The following is a 23,139-nucleotide window of genomic DNA, read 5'->3' as shown; positions in this document are numbered from 1 at the left end:
CACTAAGCAAATCCTCTGTACTTATCAGTATAAAATTAGTTTTTGCATATATGAAACTTTAAGGTCAAAACACATATCTGCTGTTTTGTAGAGCTATTGGTTTCATGATAAATTATCAGGGAGAATGAATGAATCCCAAAGGTGGGAGGCAGAGATTGTGGGATAAAGATACCGTTTAAGTTGTAGTGACCATCCAGCTGGATAAGGAAATTCCAGAAAGAGCTCCTTCTGGTGCTTTGGGAAAGATCAGTGACACAGGGAGATGAGGGAAAGATCAGAGAAAAACCTTGGCTGTGAAGCTTATTTCTGAGGCCTTTCAATTTTCGAAGCACTCAGCATGCTGAAGTTTCATATTTTGAGGAGTTTTCTGTACCCCAACATTATTTTAAAGCGTTATTTTACTTTTCAAAAAGTTTGCAGAAACAAATTTTATGCTGTGGATATTCTGTAGATACTCATTTTGTCATTTTATGGTGGTGGAATTTTTAAATTTAAAACATGGGATCTAGGCTTGCATTAAAAGGGCATTTACTATATTTAAATAGAAAATTATCCAGAGTAATCTGGAAAAAAATTCTCTTTCTTGACTATTAAAAAATAGCTAGATTTGTATTCATTCTCAAGCTTTTTACAATATATCTTGCAAATTTGGTAACCCCTATTACAATGAATTTTTCTGCCTAAGTACTTCAAAAATGTTTGTCCAGAAGTTATTTCCATCTAGAGGTCCTTTTCATGTACTAATTTGATTTGTATAATTGAAGTGTAGAGAATCCTTCCTAGTGAAGAAATCCATTTTAAATACAGTTTGTGGACTTTTAAGAAGCAGCTGATAACCTTAGGGAATCTCTTATTCAGTCCTTTCCTTTTTTCTTTTCTTTTTCCGATCACATTCACAATGTTAATAAAATACTTGCCTAAAGTCTGTCAGTTTGCTTAGTGGTAGAGCCTGAATTCCACCCCAGTTTTCATAACTTTTCATGCTGCTGCTTTTGATAGATTTTGGAGATATATATATATATATGTATCTATCTATCTATCTATATATATGTATCTATATATATATCTATATATATATATATGAATTATTGTCAGGTCAGGTCTTCTATAGTGTTTGATTAGATTTAACCTTTGACTTTAACCTTGGAGTTTCATGTTATTTCAGATCCTTTTGAATGAATCAAATCAAAATTTTTCAATTATATTGCATACTTTTAGAGATTTATTTTCTAGGAACAAGATTGAGCCTCAAGATATATTAAAATCATACCTCAGATATAGTAAATTATTAGTGCACACATATATGAAGGGAAAAGTAAAATTTAAAATATTTGTAAACTTTTTTTCTATTATATTAGGTTTTATACTTCCCATTAAAGCATCTAGGTAAACAATTTGATGTTTAAAGCATTTCATGAGGAGTTTGACTTACAGGTTTTTTTTTTTTCTTCCTTTTTCCAAATGTCTTTTTTTTTTTTTTTTTTGGTATGTCACTGTCATTATTTCATTGCAGAGCGTAATAAATACATTAGGCTTTTTAAAAATCCTTATTATCTACTGTTCATTGTAGATACATTAAATATTCCTCACACCTTATATTTTCCAACTTTTATTCTGTGCCCAAGTATATTTTTTATTTGATTAGTTTTCTTTTGTCACTCTTCATTTGTCTTGATCATTTGTCACTCTTGATAAACACTTAAGGAAGTGTTTAGAAAAAGGATGCCAAAAGCAGTACGTGTCCTTTTTACATCATTTTCTAGTGCCCAGATAGTCATAATGCAGCCCTAGTAACCATCTCAACAATTTTAATGATAAGGACACAAAACTTCATTTGTGAAATATGTCCAGTGGTTTACAAAGATTCTGTTGCAAGAACTTCTGACCTTCTGAGAAAGAAAGAGATATGCTTTAGAATAACTGTTTTTAAAATAAGAATGACTGCTTCCTAACTTCCGTTTTAAGTTTGATGCAGCTTACTGTTTTTTAGTAGTAACATTGCATCTTTTTGAGATTTCTCCTTCAATAATTATTATGACTGAGAATTCAAAGCTTTTGGTATTGGCACAATTTTAACCAGAAATGGTCATTCTTTAAATTATTTTGTGTTGTGAAATTGAAGCATTGTGGTATTGGAGAAGTTAAAATTTGTGGCCCTTAGATGTTTGAAAATGACTCCCTTTCACCAATTGTTTCTCATCCAGATTTGTCAACTGCACTTGCAAGAAATCAGGATATAATGCAGTCGACAAATCTGGACGTACCAGATTTCTTTCTGAGTCAGTACAAAAGTACCAGTTTCTGAGCAGCTGTGGCTCTTTGCTAATGCTCCGTAGAGGGACTTTTCATTATTTTCTGTATCAGAGTCTTTTTTAAAATGGAAAATCTGTTATTACCTTGTTCTGGTTCTAGTTAAGAATATGGAGTAGATGCTAAGAGAATAGAACTAGGAAAGGGAAGGTTGAAAGATAAGGATAGAGAAATGGGCTTTGGATGATTTCCAATCATTTCATTTATTTTTAAATTTTGGAATGGTCTTTTAATATTGAACTTGAGTGTTTTCTTTTTGCTTTCTAGGTGATGGGAATTGCAGTGATACCAGAGGCTTAGAAATCGCTATAAAGCAACGTGTTGATGATGCACTCACTTCAAAACTTCCAATGTTTTACTTAGTCAACAGACCTCATATTAGTTTAGTACCCTCTGCATATCCACTTCAGATGAACTTGGAATACAAATTTCTGAGTCTGAATTGGGCACAAGGAGATGTTTCTTTGGAGATTGTGGATGGCCTGAGTGGGAAGATCACTGAAAGGTTAAAATTACTAATTTCTTTAAACCATATATTACTTAAGCAAAAGAAGACATTTATTGCAGTTTTTATTCTAACTCTTTTGGATACCATTTATTGAAGTCTGAACAATAATTATTATCATTAGTCGAGTGTGACTATGTTGCAGGTGTTGTACTAATTTTAAAAATTTTAATATTTTAATATTTTTTTTCTGATGAGAAGACAGACGTGGAGAAGTTATATAGCTTACTGAAATACATACTAAATGGCAGAGTCACCATTCCAACCCAAGGAATCTGGCACCATAACCTATGTTTCTCCAACTGTAATTTAATACCTTTAGTATTAGAATCATGTAAATTTTTTAGAAATTCAATTTCTTCTACTGAATCTGACTTTGAATATGGGGCTCAGGAATTATATTTTTTATATACTCTTCCAAATATTACTTAGGTACTCTTACGTGTAAGAACTATGGTGCTGTGTTATACTGTCTTCTTATAATAACCCTGTAGGTTGAGTGATTTTATTTATTTATTTATTTATTTATTTATTTATTCTTTACAGTTTCTGAGACACAAGCTAGGTTAAATATCTTGCCTAAGGTTACCCAAGTAGTTAATGACACAGCTTGGATTCTGACCGAGACATTTTATTTTCAAAGCCCTTGTTCTTAACTATGATGCTCTGTGCCTTCTAGACATTTCTTCATAATGTCTCTGCCATTGATTATTCAGTAAAACTCTTCTTTTAGTGTGAACATACATTTGTAATGAGGCAGTGAATAATGTTAAAAACTTAAATGCTTAAAATTGCTTTCTTTGTGAAGGACAAATTTAAATGAAGACCACATACAAATGTTTCTTAGCAGTCAAGAAGGCTCATACTTGTAATCCTAGCAGTTTGGGAGGCTGAGGCAGGAGCATGGCTTGAAACCAAGAGTTCAAGACCAATCTGGGAAACATAGTGAGACACTCAGTCTTTTATATAAAAAATAAAAAGTATTAACCAGGAGTGGGAGTGCATACCTGGAGTTCCAGCTACTTAGGAGGCTGAGACAGGAGGATCACTTGAACCTAGGAGTTTGAGGCTGCAGTGAGCTATGACTACATCACTGCACTCCAGCCTGGGCAATAGAGCGAGACCCTATCCCAAAAAGGAAAAAGAAAAAAAGAAAAAAAAAACAGACAAACCCATAAACATTTCTTAGTAGGAACTCAGTTAAGCATAATACTGATGTTTTAACTAGGATGAATTACACTTTTATCAAATGACTTAGGCCAGCATAAACAAGTGCTTTACTATTAATAACAGACTCAACTAAACATACAAACAGGTCTTCTATGAAAGACATTAAAAAATTACTTACTGAAAACATAAAATAATGGCATAACAAAGATGAAACTGTGTAAAATGAGCTTAACATTTTTTACGGCCAAATACTTGCCAAGTAATTACAAATGAAAAGAAAGCAGAGGCCGGGTGCAGTGGCTCACGCCTATAACCCCAAGACTTTGGGAGGCCAAGGCGGGCAGATCACCTGAGGTCAGGAGTTTGAGACCAGCCTGACCAATATGGCAAAACTCCATCTCTACTAAAAATACAAAAGATTAGCTGGGCATGGTGGCAGGTGCCTGTAATCCCAGCTATTTGGGAGGCTGAGACAGGGAGAATCACTTGAAACCAGGAGGCAGAGGTTTCAGTGAGCTGAGATCGCACCATTGCACTCCAGCCTGAGCAACAAAGCGAGACTCCATCTTAAAAAAAAAAAAAAAAAAAAAAAAAAAAAACCTTAGCAATATAAACAGTATAATTCATACGGAGGACAGAAGAATGTTTAGCCGAAAGTGACATAGCCACATTCACAAAGCAGAAATTATAGAAGACGGGGAAAGGAAACGTAGAAACACACTACTAGTAGAGACAACAATTCACCTCTTTCAGTTCATGGTGGATCAGGTGGACAAAACAGTAAACAAGTAAACAAGAATATAGCCATTTTAAATAACAGTAAGGTAGATTTCATTACTTTAAACTCTGCATCTTAAAAATAGAAAATGTACCTAGTCCTCAAGAAACTATAGAGCACTAACAAAAAGCTGTGTGTTAAACCACAAAGAAAATAACAAATTCCAAAAAGTAGAAGCAATGTAGACATATTCTCTGATTATGATGAGATAAAACTGTGAATAACAAACTCGGAATACTAGGAACTGCTTTTACTGGAAAAATTCTGACTCCTAGCTCAAAGGGGAAAGATAAACTGAGATTGCAGAATATTTAGAAAATAGGGATATTGAAAATATTACACATCAGAATTTGTAGGTTATACAGTTTAAACAAAGCTGAATAGAAAAGTCAGAGCCTTAAATGCATTTAACAATAAATGATAGAAATAATTTAGAAATATAAAGAAAAGAGCTTTAAAAAAACAGAAAAAGGCAAAATTACTTATAAAAAGCTGATAAGAAAAATCACCAATCTCATATAAAAACAAGAGGATCATAAGCTATTTTGGGTAACCACACAAATATATTTTAAAACCTGAATGAAATGGGCAAATTTCTAGGAAAACATTACTTGTAAAACTTATATATAGAAGGAGGAAAAATATAAATGTTATTTTCATGAGAAAGTTACCAAGAAGGCACCTTAACTGTTCCTCAAAGTACCATTCTGAGGTAGTTCAGAGGTTTTTTTCCTAAACCTTTAAAAAGCAGATAATTCCAGTGCTATCCAAAAAGATGGAAAGCATCCAAATACTTTTATGAAACAAGTATATGATTGATACTTAAATCTGATTTTTTAAAATTGCTAATCAAAGCCACAATGAGATACTGTCTCACACCAATCAGAATGGCTATTAAAAAGTCAAAAAACAGATGCTGGTGAGGTTGTGGAGACAAAGGAACACATATACACTGTTGGTGGAAGTGTACATTAGTTCAACTGTTGTGGAAAACAGTGTGGCAATTCCTCAGAGACCTAAGGATGGAAATACCATTTGACCTAGCAATCCCATTACTGGGTATATACCCAAAGGAATATAAATCATTCTGGTATAAAGACACATGCATGCGTATGCTCATTGCAGCGCTATTCACAGTAGCCAAGACATGGAATAATTCCAAATGTCCATCAATGATAGACTGGATATAGAAAATGTGGTACATATACATCATGGAATACTATGCAGACATAAAAGAGAATGAGATAATGTCCTCTGCGGGGCCATGGATGGAGCTGGAGGCCACTGTCCTTAGCAAACAAACACAGGAACAGAATACCAAATCCCGCGTGTTCTATTATAAGTAGGAGCTAGACAAGAACACATGGACACATAGAGGGGAACAACGCACACTGAGGCTTTTCAGATGGTGGAGAGTGGGAGGAGGGAGACGGTCAGGAAAAATAACTAATGCATACTAGGCTTAATATCTGGGTGATGAAATAGACTGTACAACAAACCCCTATGACACACATTTATCTATATAAAAAAACCTGCACATGTACCCCTGAACTTAAAAGTTTACAAAAAAAAATTGCTGCTCCTCCTCTCCACCACACAAAATTACAGACCAAACTCATTTATATCCAAGAAAAACTGCTATATAAAAGATCAGGGAGCAGAATTTAGCAGCACATTGCAATAATATATTTTATACAGTAACACCAATTGGCATTTTTTCTAGGAATTCAAAGATAGTAACATAATAGAAATAACACTAGACTAGAAACTCTTATTAATATGTTATATTAATTAATCTAGGGAAAATACCAGATGTTAATCTCTATAAATTCTAAGAAAGTGTATAAATAATTTAGCTCTTGAACTATTCTAGATGAAGATATTCAATAAAAAGGAATAGCTAGGTAGTGTCTTTTTACAGGATAAAGTATATCTTTATTAGTCCAAAAATATTATCATGATTGATAAAATGTCAGAGGCATTCCCACTAACATTCAGAGTAAGGCATTATTTACTGTTACTGCTGTTACTCAACATTTTGCTGGAGGCATTAATACATTTGGACAAGGGAAATGAGAGAGAAAATATTGGAAAGAAGGAGTTATGTAACAATTATCACTCTTTGAAGATGGTATTTTTATCCAAAAATCAAGAAATTATCAAAACCACTGCAACAAAAGTATCATGGTGGGAAATTAATATGTAGAAATCAAATAGATTTTGTACACATGAGTGTATGTTAGCTGTTGCTATGTATAAACCACCTCAAAACTTAGTTGTTTAAAACAACTATTTATTATTACTACTTGGAAGTTCTTGAGTCAGCCGAATGGTTTTTCTGGATTTTCTTGGGCTCTCCCACACATCTGGGGTCAACTGTTGGTCAACTAAAGGTCAGGTGAGCTGATCTTACCTTGTGTTCACTTACCCTCTAATAGGCTAGTCCTAGCAGGGTCACATGGGAGAGGCAGCAGTGCCAAGAAAATAAGAACCAAGGCATCTCCAGGCCTAGCTTCAGAATTATCACACTATCTATTCTGTTTGCTAAAACAAATCACAAGACTAGTAAAATTCAAGGGAAGCAAAAATCAGCCATGGCTATTGATGTGAGGATCTGAAAAGTCACATTGCAAATAACTGGAAACTAGGAGGAATGAAGGATTTTGACTGTTTTTGTTATCTATCCTAAGAACAACTAATGAGAAGATACAATGAAGGGGAAAAGTTACAGTAGCAAAAAGGTTCATGATCTGTGGACCCACTTTCATTAGAAACCCAAATTACACATCTACATGCACATAATATACACACACACGAAGGGTTGTGAAATAGGTTATGTGTATATGTTACGCTTTTATTGAGCCAAAACTTCTTGCAGTGAAATACAAAATAGATTGTACGATTTCATTAATTTTGGTATATTCATATACCTGTGTAACCATCATTTTAGTCAAAATGCAGAAAGTATTTCGATGCCCACTTCCAGTCAATCCCTTATAGAACCACTGTTTAATCTGTATCATCATAGATTAATTTTGTTTCATACAATAGAAATGTTCCAAGGTCTATCTTCTGCATTAATTTTTGATGCAATACTAAATAATTTAAAACATAATGTAAGAAATTTACTTCAGAAAGTAAATATTAAGAATGCCTCTTATGTAAAAAACAGTTCACTATGTATATTGCAAATAATCAAGAAATATTTTGTAGATACATGTTGATTTTAATCCGTACAATTGCCGACATAAATTACTGAAAAAGAAATAAAAAAAAATTTTATTTCTCTCTGCTTAGTTCCCCATTTAAAAGTGGTATGTCAATGGCAAGTCGGCTTTGTAAGGCTGCAATGTTAAGTCGGTTTAACCTGCTTGCCAAAGAAGCTAAAAAAGAATTACTTGAAGCTGGTACATATCATGCAGCCAAGGTAAGTCCTTAAAGGAATAAAGTTATCATAGGAATAAAATTTAAGACATTAATGTGGTCATTTTAAAATGAATCTCCTTAACAAAAGTTTATTAAATACTTCCTGAATATAAGATATTACCATGTAACGGTAAAACTGGTTTTTAAATGAACATGTCAGAAATTAGATATGTAAATAAGTATTGCCATTTAAAGTAGCCATTTTAGTATGGTATATACTTATTCTGACAGTGTAAGTTACATAGCACTCAAAACCTGCTATGTCATACCAGAGAAACAAAATGTTAAAATTTATTCTGCATTTGGTATTAATTGTATTAACTGTAGAATGTTAAGTATTCTAAAATAATACATTTTTAAGATATATGAATTTTTCTATTTTAAAGTTGTGAAAAAACTTTTAATTTCAGCATCTGATTTGAATCTGATTTAGTAGGCAATGTACACAGCCTTTTTCTCTCTTCCAAAATATTTTTTACATAAACATAATGTAAGTTTAAGTCAAAAATTTGAAAAAGGTTTTAAAATACAGAAAAAAATATTATTGATACTTGTAATCCCACTTACTATTCGAAGTTAATACTCAGTCTTTTAATGTGAGCATGTTATTTCAGTTCCTTCTCATATATACGTATTTGTATATGTGTCTGTTTAAAAATAAGACCATATTGGGTATGGTATGTTTTAATCTACTTTTTCTTTCTATGTGATAATGACATGAACATCTCTCTCTTTTTTTTTTTTTTTTTGATATGGAGTCTCACTCTGTTGTCCAGGCTAGAGTACAATGGCACAATCTTGGCTCACTGCAACCTCTGCCTCCCAGGTTCAAGCAATTTTCCCGCCTCAGCCTCCTGAGTAGCTGAGATTACAGGTGCACACCACCATGCCAGGCTAATTTTTGTACTTTCAGTAGAGACGGGGTTTTGCCATGTTGGCCAGGCTGGTCTCGAACTCCTCACCTCAGGTGATCCGCCTGCCTCGGCCTCCCAGAGTTCTGGGATTACAGGCTTGAGCCACCATGCCTGGCCAACATGAACATAATTCCAGGTTACCATTATTAAATATTAAATGTAAATTGCTTTGCTATCCTAATGCCAATAATGAGATAGCATTATATGAAAGTCATTTAATTTTACCAACCTAATGCTCAACCTGTATAGTCACAGCCTGTAAGGCAGTTACATTAATTACAGGTGTGTGTATATATAATCACACATTTTTAAGTATAAAAGCTTATCTAGACTGTTTCTGGTTTTGTGGCATAAAAAAGTTGTAAATTGTTATAAAAACAAGTAGAAAACCAGACAAAATTGTGAAACACAACCTTTCACAACTCTGGACATTGACAGAAGACAGAAAAAACATTCAAAGGTGTGTATTCCTCACAAACTGTTATTATTAGCCGACATGGTGGCCCACAGCTCTAGTCCTAGCTACTTGGGAGGCTGAGGTAGGAGGATCACTTGAGCCCAAGAGTTCAAGGCTGCTGTGAGCTATAATCACACCACTGCACTTCAGCCTGGGGGACAAAGCAAGACCCTATCTCTCTTAAAAAAAAAAAAAGAAAAAAAAAAAAGAAAAAAGAAAAACTGCTATTTTTTTTTTTAGCAAGAATTACAGGAGTATGTGGCCTTCTTGCCCAGGGCTCTTGTCATTCATTTTCTCATTCTTTTCTCATTCTCATTTTCTTCCTTTCTGCTGGTTTGAATGGCAAGAACTGTAATTTTTTGACCCAGTGAGGCTGCCACCAAAAGCAGCAGCTTTGCTTTCAGAGGAGGTATACTTGATTTGGGACAGGGGAATGAAAGTTTGCAGTTTTGTTGGCTTAAATGCCAAACTTGGTAGGAAATAAATGGGGAAAACTGGTAACTTTGCTGGCCCAAGGTTGCCATCCTGGTTGGAGGCAAGTGGTAGGCTAACTAGCAAGTTAACAAGGAGATCTGGAAAATGAGAGAGCCCTGAAAGGGCTGAGGTAGATTCTTCATATTTCCCTGGCTGACTGAAAAACTATGCTCATGTGCAGGGAATACCCAAGAGAGCCCATCAAAGAGTACAAGCCAAGGGATACTTGATAGCTGACTGTAACATTCAGTACATTCCCTTCCACATACAAGTTGATCAGAAGATGGCAGAAGTTTTACAAAGGCTTAATGCATTGATTTCTTATTAGCAACAGTGGAGGCCAACCCAAAATAGCCAAAAAAAAAAAAAAAAATTGAAAAAGTTGAAAAATATAGTTCTTAATTTCTTTTTTTTTTTTTTTTTTTTTTTTTGAGACGGAGTCTCGCTCTGTCGCCCAGGCTGGAGTACAGTGGCCGGATCTCAGCTCACTGCAAGCTCCGCCTCCCGGGTTTATGCCATTCTCCTGCCTCAGCCTCCCGAGTAGCTAGGACTACAGGCGCCTGCCACCTTGCCCGGCTAGTTTTTTGTATTTTTTAGTAGAGACGGGGTTTCACCGTGTTAGCCAGGATGGTCTTGATTCCTGACCTCGTGATCCGCCCGTCTCGGCCTCCCAAAGTGCTGGGATTACAGGCTTGAGCCACCGCACCCGGCCCATAGTTCTTAATTTCAAAACTTTCTATGAAACTACAGTAATCAAGACAGTGTGGTACTGGCATATAGACAATGAAATATAAGTGAGAGCCCAGATACAATAAGATATTATGTCAAGTGAAAGAATGCGTAGGCCCCATATCTTGTGGTTTGATTTATATTAAATGTCTATTATAGACAAATTCATAGAGACAGAAATTAGTGGTTTTCAGGCGCTAGAGGAGGAAGAATCAGGAGTGACTGCTAATAGATACAAAGTTCTTTCTGGGTTGATGGAGAAGTTCTAAAATTAATGGTGATGGCTGCACAAATTAGTGAATACATTGAAAGCTGAATTGTACACTTTAAAAGGGTAAATTTTTTGACTTGTGAATTATATCTTAACAAAGCTGTTATAAAAGAAACAGTGGAGGCCCAAAGGGCAGTATAATGGCAGGTTCAGGGTGCTGAAGGAAAACTCCTGATAACCAAGAATTCTGTATCCAGGAAAATAATCCTTCAGAAATAAAAGCAAAATAAGAGCATTCACAGGTTAAACTAATGTTAAGAAAATGTGTTGTTAGCAGTACTTTCCTAAATGGAATTCCAAAGAAAGTCCTTGAGACTTGGAAAAAATTGTACCAGATGATAGCAAATCCACAGGAAGGAATAGTAAATACTGAAAATGATAATTGTGTGGATAAACATGAGACCTATGAGTATGTATATGTGCATGTCTATATATTTGCTCTTATTTTCTTTTTAAAAAGTTGTTTAAAACAACACTGTGTTGTTGAGTTTATAACATAGATGCAATATATATGACAATATAACAAAGAATTTGGTAAGAAATGGCTCTATATTGAAATAAAGTTGCTGTTTTACCATAAGCCAGTATGAATCTGAAATCAAATATATAAGGTAAAGAGGTATATTGTAATTCCTAATGTAACCATGAAGAAAATAAATGAAAAATTATTGATAAAATACCAACAGAAGGATTAAAATAGTTCAGTAAAACATTTTTCTTAAACTATAGGACAGTAAGGTAAAAGCAGAGAAATTGTAAAAAGACATAAGATGTGAGAAATAAATAGTAAAATGGCAGATATAAATTCACCATATCAATAATTACAATAAAGTAGACTAATTGCTCCAGTCAAATGACAGATTGTCATACTGGGTTTAAAAAAAGCCTGATTCAAATATATGCTGTCTGCAACAGACAGATTTTAAATTCAGTCTCAAATAAATTGCAAGTTATAAGGATGAAAGAAGACGTATCATATAAATAATAAGACAGCTGGAATATTTATATTAATATTAAATATACATGAAGAGGAGAAATATTGCTGGAGACAAAGAGCAACATCTTACAGTGGTAAAAAGGTCAATACATTACAAAGATATGTGTACGTTGGTGTAACGACAAAGCCCTAAAATATACAAGCAAAATCTGACAGAGTTGTGAAGTAAAATAGACAATTCAGCAACTGTAGTTGGTTTTAATTCTCCTTTGTCAGTAATTGGTAGAACAACTCCACAGAAAATCGGTAAAAATATAGGATAAACACTACCAACTAATCAAAACTCACTGACCTGTAGAAAACACTGTATACAATAGTAGAATATATGTTCTTTCCAAGCCCACATGCAGCATTCTTCAGCGTAGGGTCATAAAGCAAGTCTCAGTAATCTTAAAAGGATTAAAATCATGCCAAGTATGTTCTAACCACTATGGAATTAAATTAGAAATCAAGAACAGAATGAAATATGAGAAACTGCTATATATTTGGAAGTTAACTTGCCTCCGAATAACTCATGGTTCAAGGAAAAAATTGTTAGGAAAACTAAGAAATATCTTGAACTAAGTGAAAGTGAAGTGTTATATATTAAAATTTATGGAATACAGGTGGCCATTTGTAGCCATAAGTTATGCATCCTCAGATTCAGCCAACTATGGATCGAAAATATTGGGGGTAGGGAGGAAGGAAAAGTTTAAAAAAAATACAAAAATAAAAATAATACAAATAAAATACAGTATAACAACTATTTACATTGAATTTATATTGTATTAGATATTATAAATAATCTAGGCATGATTTAATGAATATGAGAGAACGTCCCTAGGTTATATGCAAATACCATGCCATTTTATATAAGGGACTTGAGCATCTGCAGATTTTGATATTTCTAGAGGGTCCTGGAACCAATTCCCCATGGACACCAAGGAATGACTATATAAATAAGTACTTAGACATGTATAGCTTTAAATGCTTATATTAGAAAATAATCTTAAAATCAGTTATTTGAGCTTCCAGCTCAAGAAGCCAGAATAAGAAGAGCAAATCAGAACCAAAGTAAGTAGAAGGAAGGAAATAATAAAATGTGATGAATCAGAATAGAAATCAGTGAAATTGAAAATAGAAAAAAATAGGAAAAAATCTAAATCTGGTTCATTAAAAAATTAAACTTGGTAATCCTTTAGCTAGATTAACCAAGAAAAAATAACAGGTAACAGAAATTATCAAAATTTGGAATTTAAAAAAAATGGTCATCACTGCAGACCTTAAGAAGCTTAAAATTATTATAAGGGATTATGAACAACTGTTTGTCAACAAACAAGTTAGATGAAATGGACATATTCCTAGAAAGACACAACTCATAAAAACTGACTGAAAAATAGAATATCCAAATAAAACTTAAGAGATCGAATTACCAATTAAATTATTTTCCTGAAGAAAATCTCAGACACGTGTATGACTTCACTGGTGAATTCTGTCAAACATATAAGCAAACTATAATACAAATCCTACAAAAGCTCTTTCAGAAAATGGAGGAGAAAATGCTTCTCTACTCATTTTACAAGTCCAGTGTTACCCTGATACCAAAAGTGGGCCAGAAAACATTACAAGAAATGAAAACTACAAACCAGTCTCTCTCATGAAAATAAATGTGAAAATCCTTAGCAAGATATTGACAAACCAAATCCAGCAACATACAAAAAGGATTATACTCCACAACCAAGAAGGTTTATACCAGTAATGCAAGGTTGATTTGAGATCAGAAAATTACTTTATGTAACACACCATATGAATAAATTCAAGTTTAAAATTTGTATAATCTCAAAAGACATACAAAATGCATTTGACAAAGTCCAGCACCCATTCACAATAAAAACACTGAACAAACAAGGAATAGAAGTGAACTTCCTCACGTTCATAAAGGGCATCAATGAAGAGCCTACCATTGACATTCTGCTTAATAGTTAAAAGACTGAATAACTCCTTTCCCTACTTAAGTTTGGGGAAGAAGGCGAGAATGTGTGCTCTCAGCACATATTCAGCACTGTTCTGTAGGTCCTAGCCAATGCAGCAAGGCAAGAAAAAGAGGTAAAAAGGTACCTATACTGTAAAGGATGAAGAAATTTTTTTTTTCCTAAATTGTATCTTGTAGGTAAAATATTGTTTGGCAACTACCAAAAACAAACAACTGGATCATATGTGACTTTAGCAAGGTCACAAGATATAAGAGCAATGTAGAAAAATAAATTGTTTCTATACAAGGAATGAATGCTCAAAAAATTGAGAAAGCAGCTTCATCCACAGTAGCACCAAATGTGTACTTTTGTGTGTGTGTGTGTTCGTGTGTAAACACAGAGGAATAAATTTAAAAGAAATGCAAGACCTGTACACTGGAAATGATGAAACATGGATGAGAGAAATTGAAGGAGACCTAAGTAAATGGAGAGATGTACCATCATAATGCACTGGAAAACAGTATTGTTAGGATGTCACTTCTCTCCAAATTAATTTATAGCTTCAAAGCAAAATTAAAGTTCCAGCAGGCTTTTGTGTAGAAATTAACAAGCTGATTGTGAAATTGATATGGAAATCCAAAGGCCTTTTTTTTATTTTTTTGAGGCAGAGTCTTGCTCTGTCACCCAGGCTGGAGTGTGACAGCATGATCTTGGCTCACTGCAACCTCCGCCTTCCGGGTTCAAGTGATTTTCCTGCCTCCCGAGTAGCTGGCATTACAGGTGCCCGCCACCACGCCAAGCTAATTTTTTGTATTTTTAGTAGAGATGGGGTTTCACCATGTTGGCCAGGCTGGTCTCGAACTTCTGACCCCAAGTACTCTACCCACCAAAGTGCTGGGATTACAGGCATGAGCCACCGTGCCCAGTGCAATCCAAAGGACATTTAAGAGCCAAAAGAATTTTGAAAAAGAACCAAGTTAGAAAACTTACAATAAGGCTATAGTAATTAAGACAATGTATTGATATAATAGACATATAGATCAGTGGAGCAGAAATAAACCTATACACATATGATCAATTGTTTTTGTACAAAAGTGCCAATTCTATGGGAGAATCATTTTTCAACAAATAATGCTAAAATGGTGGGATATATGTGGGTAAAACAAAAAATTAACTTAGATCTTTATGTCAATCATACACAAAAATTAACTCAAAGTGGACTTTAGATCTAACTCTTAAGAGCTAAAACTATAAAACTTTCAAATAAAATATGAGAAAATATTTACATTATTAAATATAAATTAGAAAATATTTACATTGTTAGGGAAAGATTTCTTAGATATGATACCAAAAGAAGAACCCATAAAAGAAGAAAATTGATCATTTGACTCCAAAATAGAATACTTGCTTTTCAAAATTCATCGTTAAGAAAATGAAAATACAAACTACAGACTATGAGAAAATGCCACTTTGGAAAACGGTTTGGCATTTTCTTAAGATGGTAAATGTGTAATCAGCAATTCCACTGGTATTTACGTGCATGTTTATAACAGCATTATTCAGAAAAGCCAAAAACTGGAAGCAATTCAAATGTTAATCAGCTGGTGCATACATAAACAAAATGTGTTATATCCCTGCAATGAAATATTATACCCCTACAATGGAATATTGGTCAGCAATAAAAAAGAACAAGCTACTGATACATGAAACAAACTAAATGAACTGGAAAACTTTATGCTAACTGAAAGAAGCCTGACACAACAGGATCCTTATTGTGTTAATTTATATGAATTTTTTAGAAAAAGTAAAACTCTAGAGACAGCAAGTAGATTCGTGTTTGTCTGGGTTTAGGGCTGGTCCTGGCACCAGGACTGCAGGTGAGTACAGTGGAACTTTTTAGAGTTGAGAGATTTGTTTCACAACTGGACTCTGCTGATATTTACATACCTCTATGAATTCATTAAAAAACACCAAACAATATACTTAACAATGAATTAATTTCATGGTATGTAAATTATATCTCAGTAAAACCAGCTTGTTAAAAATTTATTTATGTTTTCATTTATAAAAAATGAAAATTCGCCAAAATATTAATGGTGGCTATCTACCACCATTAGTTTTATCTACCACCATGGAGTTTTGTGATTACTGATAATTTTTGTTTCTTTCTTTATATTTTGTCTGTTTTTCAAATTTTCTTCAATGAGATTGATTAATCTTTTAATTTAAAATGTTAAAAAAAAAAAAAAAAGAAGAAGAAGAAAAACTGGCCAGGTGTGATGGCTCATGCCTATACTACCAGAGGTTTGGGAGGCCAAGGTGGAGGACCACTTGAGGCCCGGAGTTCAAGACCAACCTGGGCAACATGCAAGACCCTGTCTCTACAAAAGATAAAAAAAAAAAAAAAATAGTGGGGCATGGTGGTGCATGCCTGTAGTCCTAGCTACTCAGGAGGCTGAGGCTGGAAGATGGCTTGAGCCCAGGAATTCGGTGATCATGCCACCATATTCCAGCCTGTATGACAGAGTCAGACCTTGGCTCTGAGAGAAAAAAAAAAAAAAAAGAATAATTGCTTTTTAGGAGTGTTGGGAAGGAAATTTTTTAGCTTCAAAAATATTAAAATATAGGAATTAAAAAAGACTTTCATTAACTTTTTAAAATTTCAAGCTAAAGAAGCAGTATTGGGGCTACTTTTCAGAAGTTAAATGCTGCCTGTTTTCTATAATTCATTTTTTTTTCTTCTCTAGTGTATGTCTGCCTCCTATCAAGAAGCTAAATGTAAGTTGAAATCCTACTTACAACAACATGGCTATGGATCCTGGATTGTGAAATCTCCCTGCATAGAGCAATTTAACATGTGAAATAGGCAATCCATTGTCACATTAAAAATCTTGTATTGTTTGGTATGTTTTGACTAGTAAAAATGTTTTTAAAATATTGGTGGTTTTCAACTTTCAGAATCAGAGTCTTAGCAATAGCAATGTGCAGTGATTGCTGAAAATTTCTAAATATTCCTGCCAAATTACATTGAAACATTAGAGTTTTTTACTTTTTCATTTTCTTGGAAAAGGACTTACCTATTTGAATATGTAGCCATTTTGTATTTATTTTGACAGATATTGTAAAGCCATTTTACTTTTTGTAGTTTAATAGAGATGTCCTTTTCTTTTAAGTTTTTGCTTTAAAGCTGTCCATATGGCTACCATATTCAATGTTGTATCCTGGCATCTCACTCAGTTTTTTAAAAATTAAATATTAGAAGTTGAGAATAAAAATAATGATTCATACTCATTGATGAATTCAACAGACATTTGACTGCCTAATATTTGCCAGTCACCATGCTAGGTGTTACTAAAGAAACAATACCTAAAACATCAGCTCTCATGTTAAAGGAGTTCATGAATGCAAACTGCACATATAAATGTAGAAAAATATTAACCATGTTAAGGAATAGTTTGATAAAGTAGTTATTCTATTAATAGAGGATTGTCATATGTACATTAAATATGATTGCCCATTTTCAGCTGTTCTACAAGATCTATCTGTACCAAATGTGATTTAATTATTTATAATTTAGATTAACAGGGATTTCTAATTTATAAGTCAGTAAAAGACTGTTTAGCATTTTACCTGTATGTCTTTATACAGTGATTAGAAAGAAAAAAAAGGGGAAGTTTACTTACTTTTGAGTTAGGAGAAGTATCTTTAGTGAAATTGTTTGTCCCGTACTTTAGCTTCTACATCTTATTCTTTGATTTGCAATCACAGATATATTAAACATGATTGGTTCTCAGAGTTTGTCCCCCTTACCTTAGATCTTTACTAAACTTATCAATCTCACACCTACCCCACATGAACTGTTATAATCACAAATGAGGTGTATATAAATTGTTTTGGGTTTTTGTCTGTTCTAAAAGTATGGTAGAATTTAGTTGATGAACAGTGAAGTCATGCTGGAAAGACATCTTTCAGTAATCTAAACTCTACTGATACTAGGTTGAATCATGTGAAGTTGCCTTTTTGGTGGATTAAAAGGGATCAAAATATGGGCAGTTTCATGTGGATTAAAATAAACACAATATTAACAAATTCCATTTCAGTTAGTTACATAGTATTTATTGCTTATTTCTGCAACTGCTATTTCCCTGTTCAATATTTTTATTTTCTTTGCAGGGCTGTTTCTTTTCATTGCAAATGTTCAGCCTTCTATTATTTCACTTCTCCTTGATAGTAAACTTGCCTTTGAAAATACAAGATCTTTCACCTTCTCTTGGCTCTTCCATTCATAACTATTTTGCTTTTAGCTGGCACTTAAAAATGTGGGAAAGCACCAAGTACTTTTATTTGTGTCTGAAAGTTCTGCCTCATTATTAAAAGGCCCAGAATTAGGCACTGCCATGAGGATCAGTAAAAAACAATTTATTTCCTCACGAAATTTGCAGTTTTAAGGGGAAGATAAAAATGCCCAACTGTTTTACAGACAAAATCTACTAAGTACCACTCATTTATTCAACATGTAGTTGCCGCCTCTGTATACTATGTACATTCAATTATATGTGGTGTTTTGGTTTCAAGAAAAATATTTTGTCTAGGTAAGGGATATCAAGAGAGACTTCATAAAGGATAAAGGAGATGGCATGGAGTAGAAGGCAGTCATTTAGTAGAAAGGTCAGGAAATGGACGTGAAGCCCAACATTTGCTTTTATGGCTGAGATTACTGTGAATCATTTAATCTCTCTTCAGTTCTTTATCTTTGCAAGGATGAAGTTTAGACTAATGATTTTCATTCTTTGTTCAGGGATAAAGGTGTTGTGGGAAGGGCTCCAGGCTGCCCTTCATCAAAAACAGCTGTGCTTTTCATCTCTCACATGTTATGTATTGAAGTTCTGCAAGATAGTTTGCTTGAAGAAAACCAGACTTCTAAATTCAGACTTCTAAACTTCCACTTTTAAAATTGTTCAAAAACCACTAAATTGCTTGTATCTAAGTTTAAGCCCCCTTTTAGCTCTAAGGTGATCTGAGGCAAGCATTGAAGGATGAGTAAAATTTGGTAAGCTGAAATGGGAGAGAAAATGCATTATATCTGGAAATAATAAAGATTAGAGAGGAATTGTATTCGAGATTAGAGAAGAGAAGACTGGAAATTTAGGAGGCCATGATAACAGCCTACATAAGAGATAATGATGACCCAAACCAGGATTGTTACCATTTATAAAGAAGATAAATTCAAGTAACGATGGGATGCTAGGCAATGAAAACAGAATATATGAAATAAAGGAGATGGACAAGACAAAGGTGACTCCATGACTTTGAGCTGTGTGACTGGAGGTACCATTACTACTACAAGTAGAGAAGTCAAGAATGGAATATGATTTGGCTGAAAAGATTTGAAGTTTTGACATTTTAAAGATGGTAATAAGATGGCTAATTGGAGATACATAACAATAAGAAATATGGTAACGGAGACCTTAAGTTTTGGACCTTTGGTAAAAGATTGGGAATCAGTCGTTTGCAAAGATTATGCAGATAGTTAATGGAGATTATTGAAGTTGTGAGAAGAGATGTTTGCCTCTTCAGGGAGAATACAAAGAGGATTAGGGCTAGAACCTCAAGGAACACTCATATATTGGATTCAGAAAAATAAGGAAACATGGAGTTCTTTGACAGGTAAGTGGAGAGTAAGGATAGCACAAAGAGAAATTTCAAGAATAAAATCAGCATTCTTAAGTGCTGCAGAGGGGTCAAGGAGAATGAGAACTACAAAAAAAAACTTTGGATTTGGCAACCATGAGTTCACTGGTGTCTAAAACAGCAGTTCCCAAACCTGGCTGCTCGGGAGAAGCAACCAGATAGTCTGAGCAAATCTAGGGAAAGGTCGCAAATCTGCATTTTGACAAGTTATTACAGGTGGTTTGATACAGGTGATACAGGTGATACTTAGTCCACAATTTGAAAAATACCACCCTACAGAATAATAATAAAAAGACGTATTAGAATTGAGATTGGCCATCATTGAGGAATGAAAGATGAGAAGTTGTAGGCAGTGTCTGCATTCTATTTTTTCTAGCAGTTTGGTGACAAGAATAATATGGTTAGGATGTTTTAAATGTTTAAAGATTATGGAGATTTCGGCCAGGCGCGGTGGCTCACGCCTGTAATCCCAGCACTTTGGGAGGCCGAGGTGGGCAGATCACCTGAGGTCAGGAGTTCAAGACGAGCCTGGCTAACATGGTGAAACCCCGTTTCTACTAAAAATGCCAAAAATTAGCCAGGCTGGTGGCACGCGCCTGTAATCCCAGCTACTCGGGAGGCTGAGGCAGGAGAATCGCTTGAACCTGGGAGGCAGAGGTTGCAGTGAGCCGAGATTACATCATTGCACTACAGCTTGGTCAACAAGAGCGAAACTCAGTCTAAAAAAAAAAAAGAAAAAAGATTACGGAGATTTCGTGTACATGCATGATTTTATAGTGGAGCCACCTAATGTGATTTTTACAACTTGTTTTGGGTCATAGTAGATGTTAGCCAGGTCGGAGAATTGACCCAGCTGTAATTGGGTCAGTGGGGTTATAGAGAATATAGTGTAATATGAATATATTACTGAAATGGCTGAAGCTAAAATGAGGGAAATAAGAGTAAAGAGAAGAATTGAGTGGAAGTAAAGCAGTTTCACTGAGTAATGGGTAGATTATGTTCAGAGTATTTTCAGTGAGAGTTCATAGAAATTTAACCCTGGCCTACATTTTGTCATACTCTCCTCCACCTTATCCCCTGTTGAACTCAAATTATTAGCAGAAATAGTACAATAGTTAAAATAGAAATGAATGATGGCTTATGAATGGAGATTGATAGTGGGTTTTTTAGCTTTTGATAGGTGTGTATGGGCCCTGAGACAGCTAGAGCCCTGGACAGTTAACTCTGGCCTCAGGCAGCCTGTTATTTACTCTACACTGTGCAATGCCATTTTCTTATCTGTGCTATGGCATACGTAAGTATGGTTAGAAAGTATTGCTCTAAACTTTTAAATGAAAAAAATGATGATCTTAATCATGTAATGAGGTAGTGCCTATAAAAGATAGAACAGGCATTTAGTTATATCTGTTTTACAATGTTTTAAGCAGAAGGTATTTTTAGATATATACATGCAGTCATCCCCCAGTATACCAGCGGTATTGTTTGATTCCAGCACACACTCCCACTTCTGCATATAGCAGAATTCACACAGTCTCAAATCCTGCAGTCAGCCCTGTGGAACCCACGTAAGTTGGCTCTCTCTATAGGTAGGTTTTGTATCTCCAAAATACTGTGTTTTTCATTCGTATTTGGTTGGAAAAATGTGTTAAGTGGACCAGCTTAGTTCAAACCCATGTTGTTCAAGGGTCGACTGTATTTTATTTTGCACATGAGGTGAAGTGATATGACAGAATTATTCCAAGGGGCATGAGATGGAACTTGTAAAAAATAACGAGTATAATATGCACATGAGATAGGTATAAATACTTTGAAAATATTAATGATCCCCATCAATCAACCTTAATGTGACCATCTTCAAGCTTTAAAACAATAGTGAAAGAACACTGTGACTTCCAAATGCAACTTTGTCTTTGACAATGAGCTGAAATTGATGGTTCCTAGATAAAGGTAATTGTTCTTTGATGTGAGAAAGAAGAAAGAATATTGTTAAGTAAAACAGGAAGCATGCAAATTTCCTTTTCAGAACCTTTTGATCCTCATAGCATCCTATAAATTAAGTTAAAGTAAAACTATTCTGTTACTTTTTGTATTACAATAGATGTCAGAAATATTTAGTTTTATTTAGCTTAACAGTTACACTGTTCAGGAGCATCCTGGTTACCAAAACATTATTAGTTCCTGTAAATAATATACATGTTTCTGGTGTTAAAATTTCTGCTGAGCCTGAGTTGCCTTTCTCTATGGTATTCTAAGTCTGGATTACTTTCTGTTTTCATGGAAACTGTAATTTTCATTTGTTATATGATGGTAGAAGTGAAAAGATGTACTACTCATAGGTTGGTGTTGGCATTTAAAATTTTTAAATGAATGATTTCCTGAGAATGAAGTTTTAATTTTTCTACATGCGTTAATATACTTGTCAGAGTCTTGCTTTGCACGTTGACTGTAATGTAAAGGGAATTCATTATTGTAGAAACATTCTAATATGTAACTTGTTTGGACAGATGACTTTATAAATTTTTAAGCTATATCTTTGGGTACTTGTTCAAAATGTTAATGCTTTGTAACTTTTTTTCATCAACTGTTTGTCGAATTGTTTCATTAGTAGAAAGATATTTTAGAGTACAGTTTGATAGTACTTCAAGTCAGACTTTGAATATTTTAGCCCTGAAGCTGTCAAAGTTTACTAGAATTTGAGAACTGAAAAAATTTCATGGCATCTGCAGTGTTCTGCACAATAGGAAATTCCATTATTATTATTTATTTTTTGGACTCTACACAAGCAGTCTATTTACTACTTCCTACTTCTTTAACAATACTATATTCTTCAACCAATTTAGATAATTCTGTGTTTCTTGAATATATCATGGATTTCCTCTGTATTCTCTTTACTTATGTTCTCCCCTTAGCTTAGCAAGACCAAACATTTCCACTTCATCTTTATCCAATTTCTCTCCTTTCTAGGGCAGCTGAAATAGAATTTCTTCATGAAATTGTCTTTGAAGTCTCCTGCTCTTAAATCTCTCTTTTGCCTCTGAACTCTCATATACTATGTCACGCTATGCTATATTCTCTTATCACATTCATTTTTACATGTCTTAGCACTGTTAACAAAATTGTAAATTTGTTTACTTATTTATTGCCTCCCAGGCAATGACTTTCCTATAAAAATTAGTTAACATTTACATATTGAAAACTTTATAAATTTTTATTTTCCTCAAGAGTGAAAGTACAAGCCAGGTGTGGTGGCTCATGCCTGTAATCCTAGCGTTTTGACAGGTCAAGATGGAAGAATCCCTTGAGCTCAAGAGTTCGAGACTAACTGAGGCAACATGGTGTGACCACATCTCTACCAAAAAATATTTTTTAATTACCTGCACGTGGTGGTGCATGCTTGTAGTCTCAGCTACTCAGTTGGCTGAGGGGAGAGGATCACTTGAGCCCAGGAGGTCAAGGCTGCAGTGG

The 23,139-nt window shown here is 34.2% G+C and overlaps 1 protein-coding gene across 4 annotated transcripts in view; it reads left to right on the top strand.

Moving 5' to 3' along the window:
* Positions 1–16,920, top strand: part of LOC105486142 (adenosine deaminase domain containing 1) — a 51,209-nt gene extending 34,289 nt beyond the window's left edge. For all 4 annotated transcript variants that reach the window (XM_011748843.3, XM_011748842.2, XM_011748845.3 and 1 more), the window contains exons 10-12: positions 2,578–2,815; positions 8,061–8,190; positions 16,731–16,920. In XM_011748843.3, the coding sequence (XP_011747145.2) occupies positions 2,578–2,815; positions 8,061–8,190; positions 16,731–16,844 (482 nt within the window). In that variant the 3' untranslated portion in view covers positions 16,845–16,920. The remainder of the gene's footprint in view (positions 1–2,577; positions 2,816–8,060; positions 8,191–16,730) is intronic.
* The last annotated feature ends 6,219 nt before the right edge of the window (positions 16,921–23,139 follow it).

The sequence above is a fragment of the Macaca nemestrina genome, chromosome 3, assembly GCF_043159975.1.
Source record: "Macaca nemestrina isolate mMacNem1 chromosome 3, mMacNem.hap1, whole genome shotgun sequence".
NCBI classification, from domain to species: domain Eukaryota; kingdom Metazoa; phylum Chordata; class Mammalia; order Primates; family Cercopithecidae; genus Macaca; species Macaca nemestrina.
The sequence above is the reverse complement of the archived record's forward strand: the minus strand, read 5'-3'. Positions and strand labels throughout refer to the sequence as shown.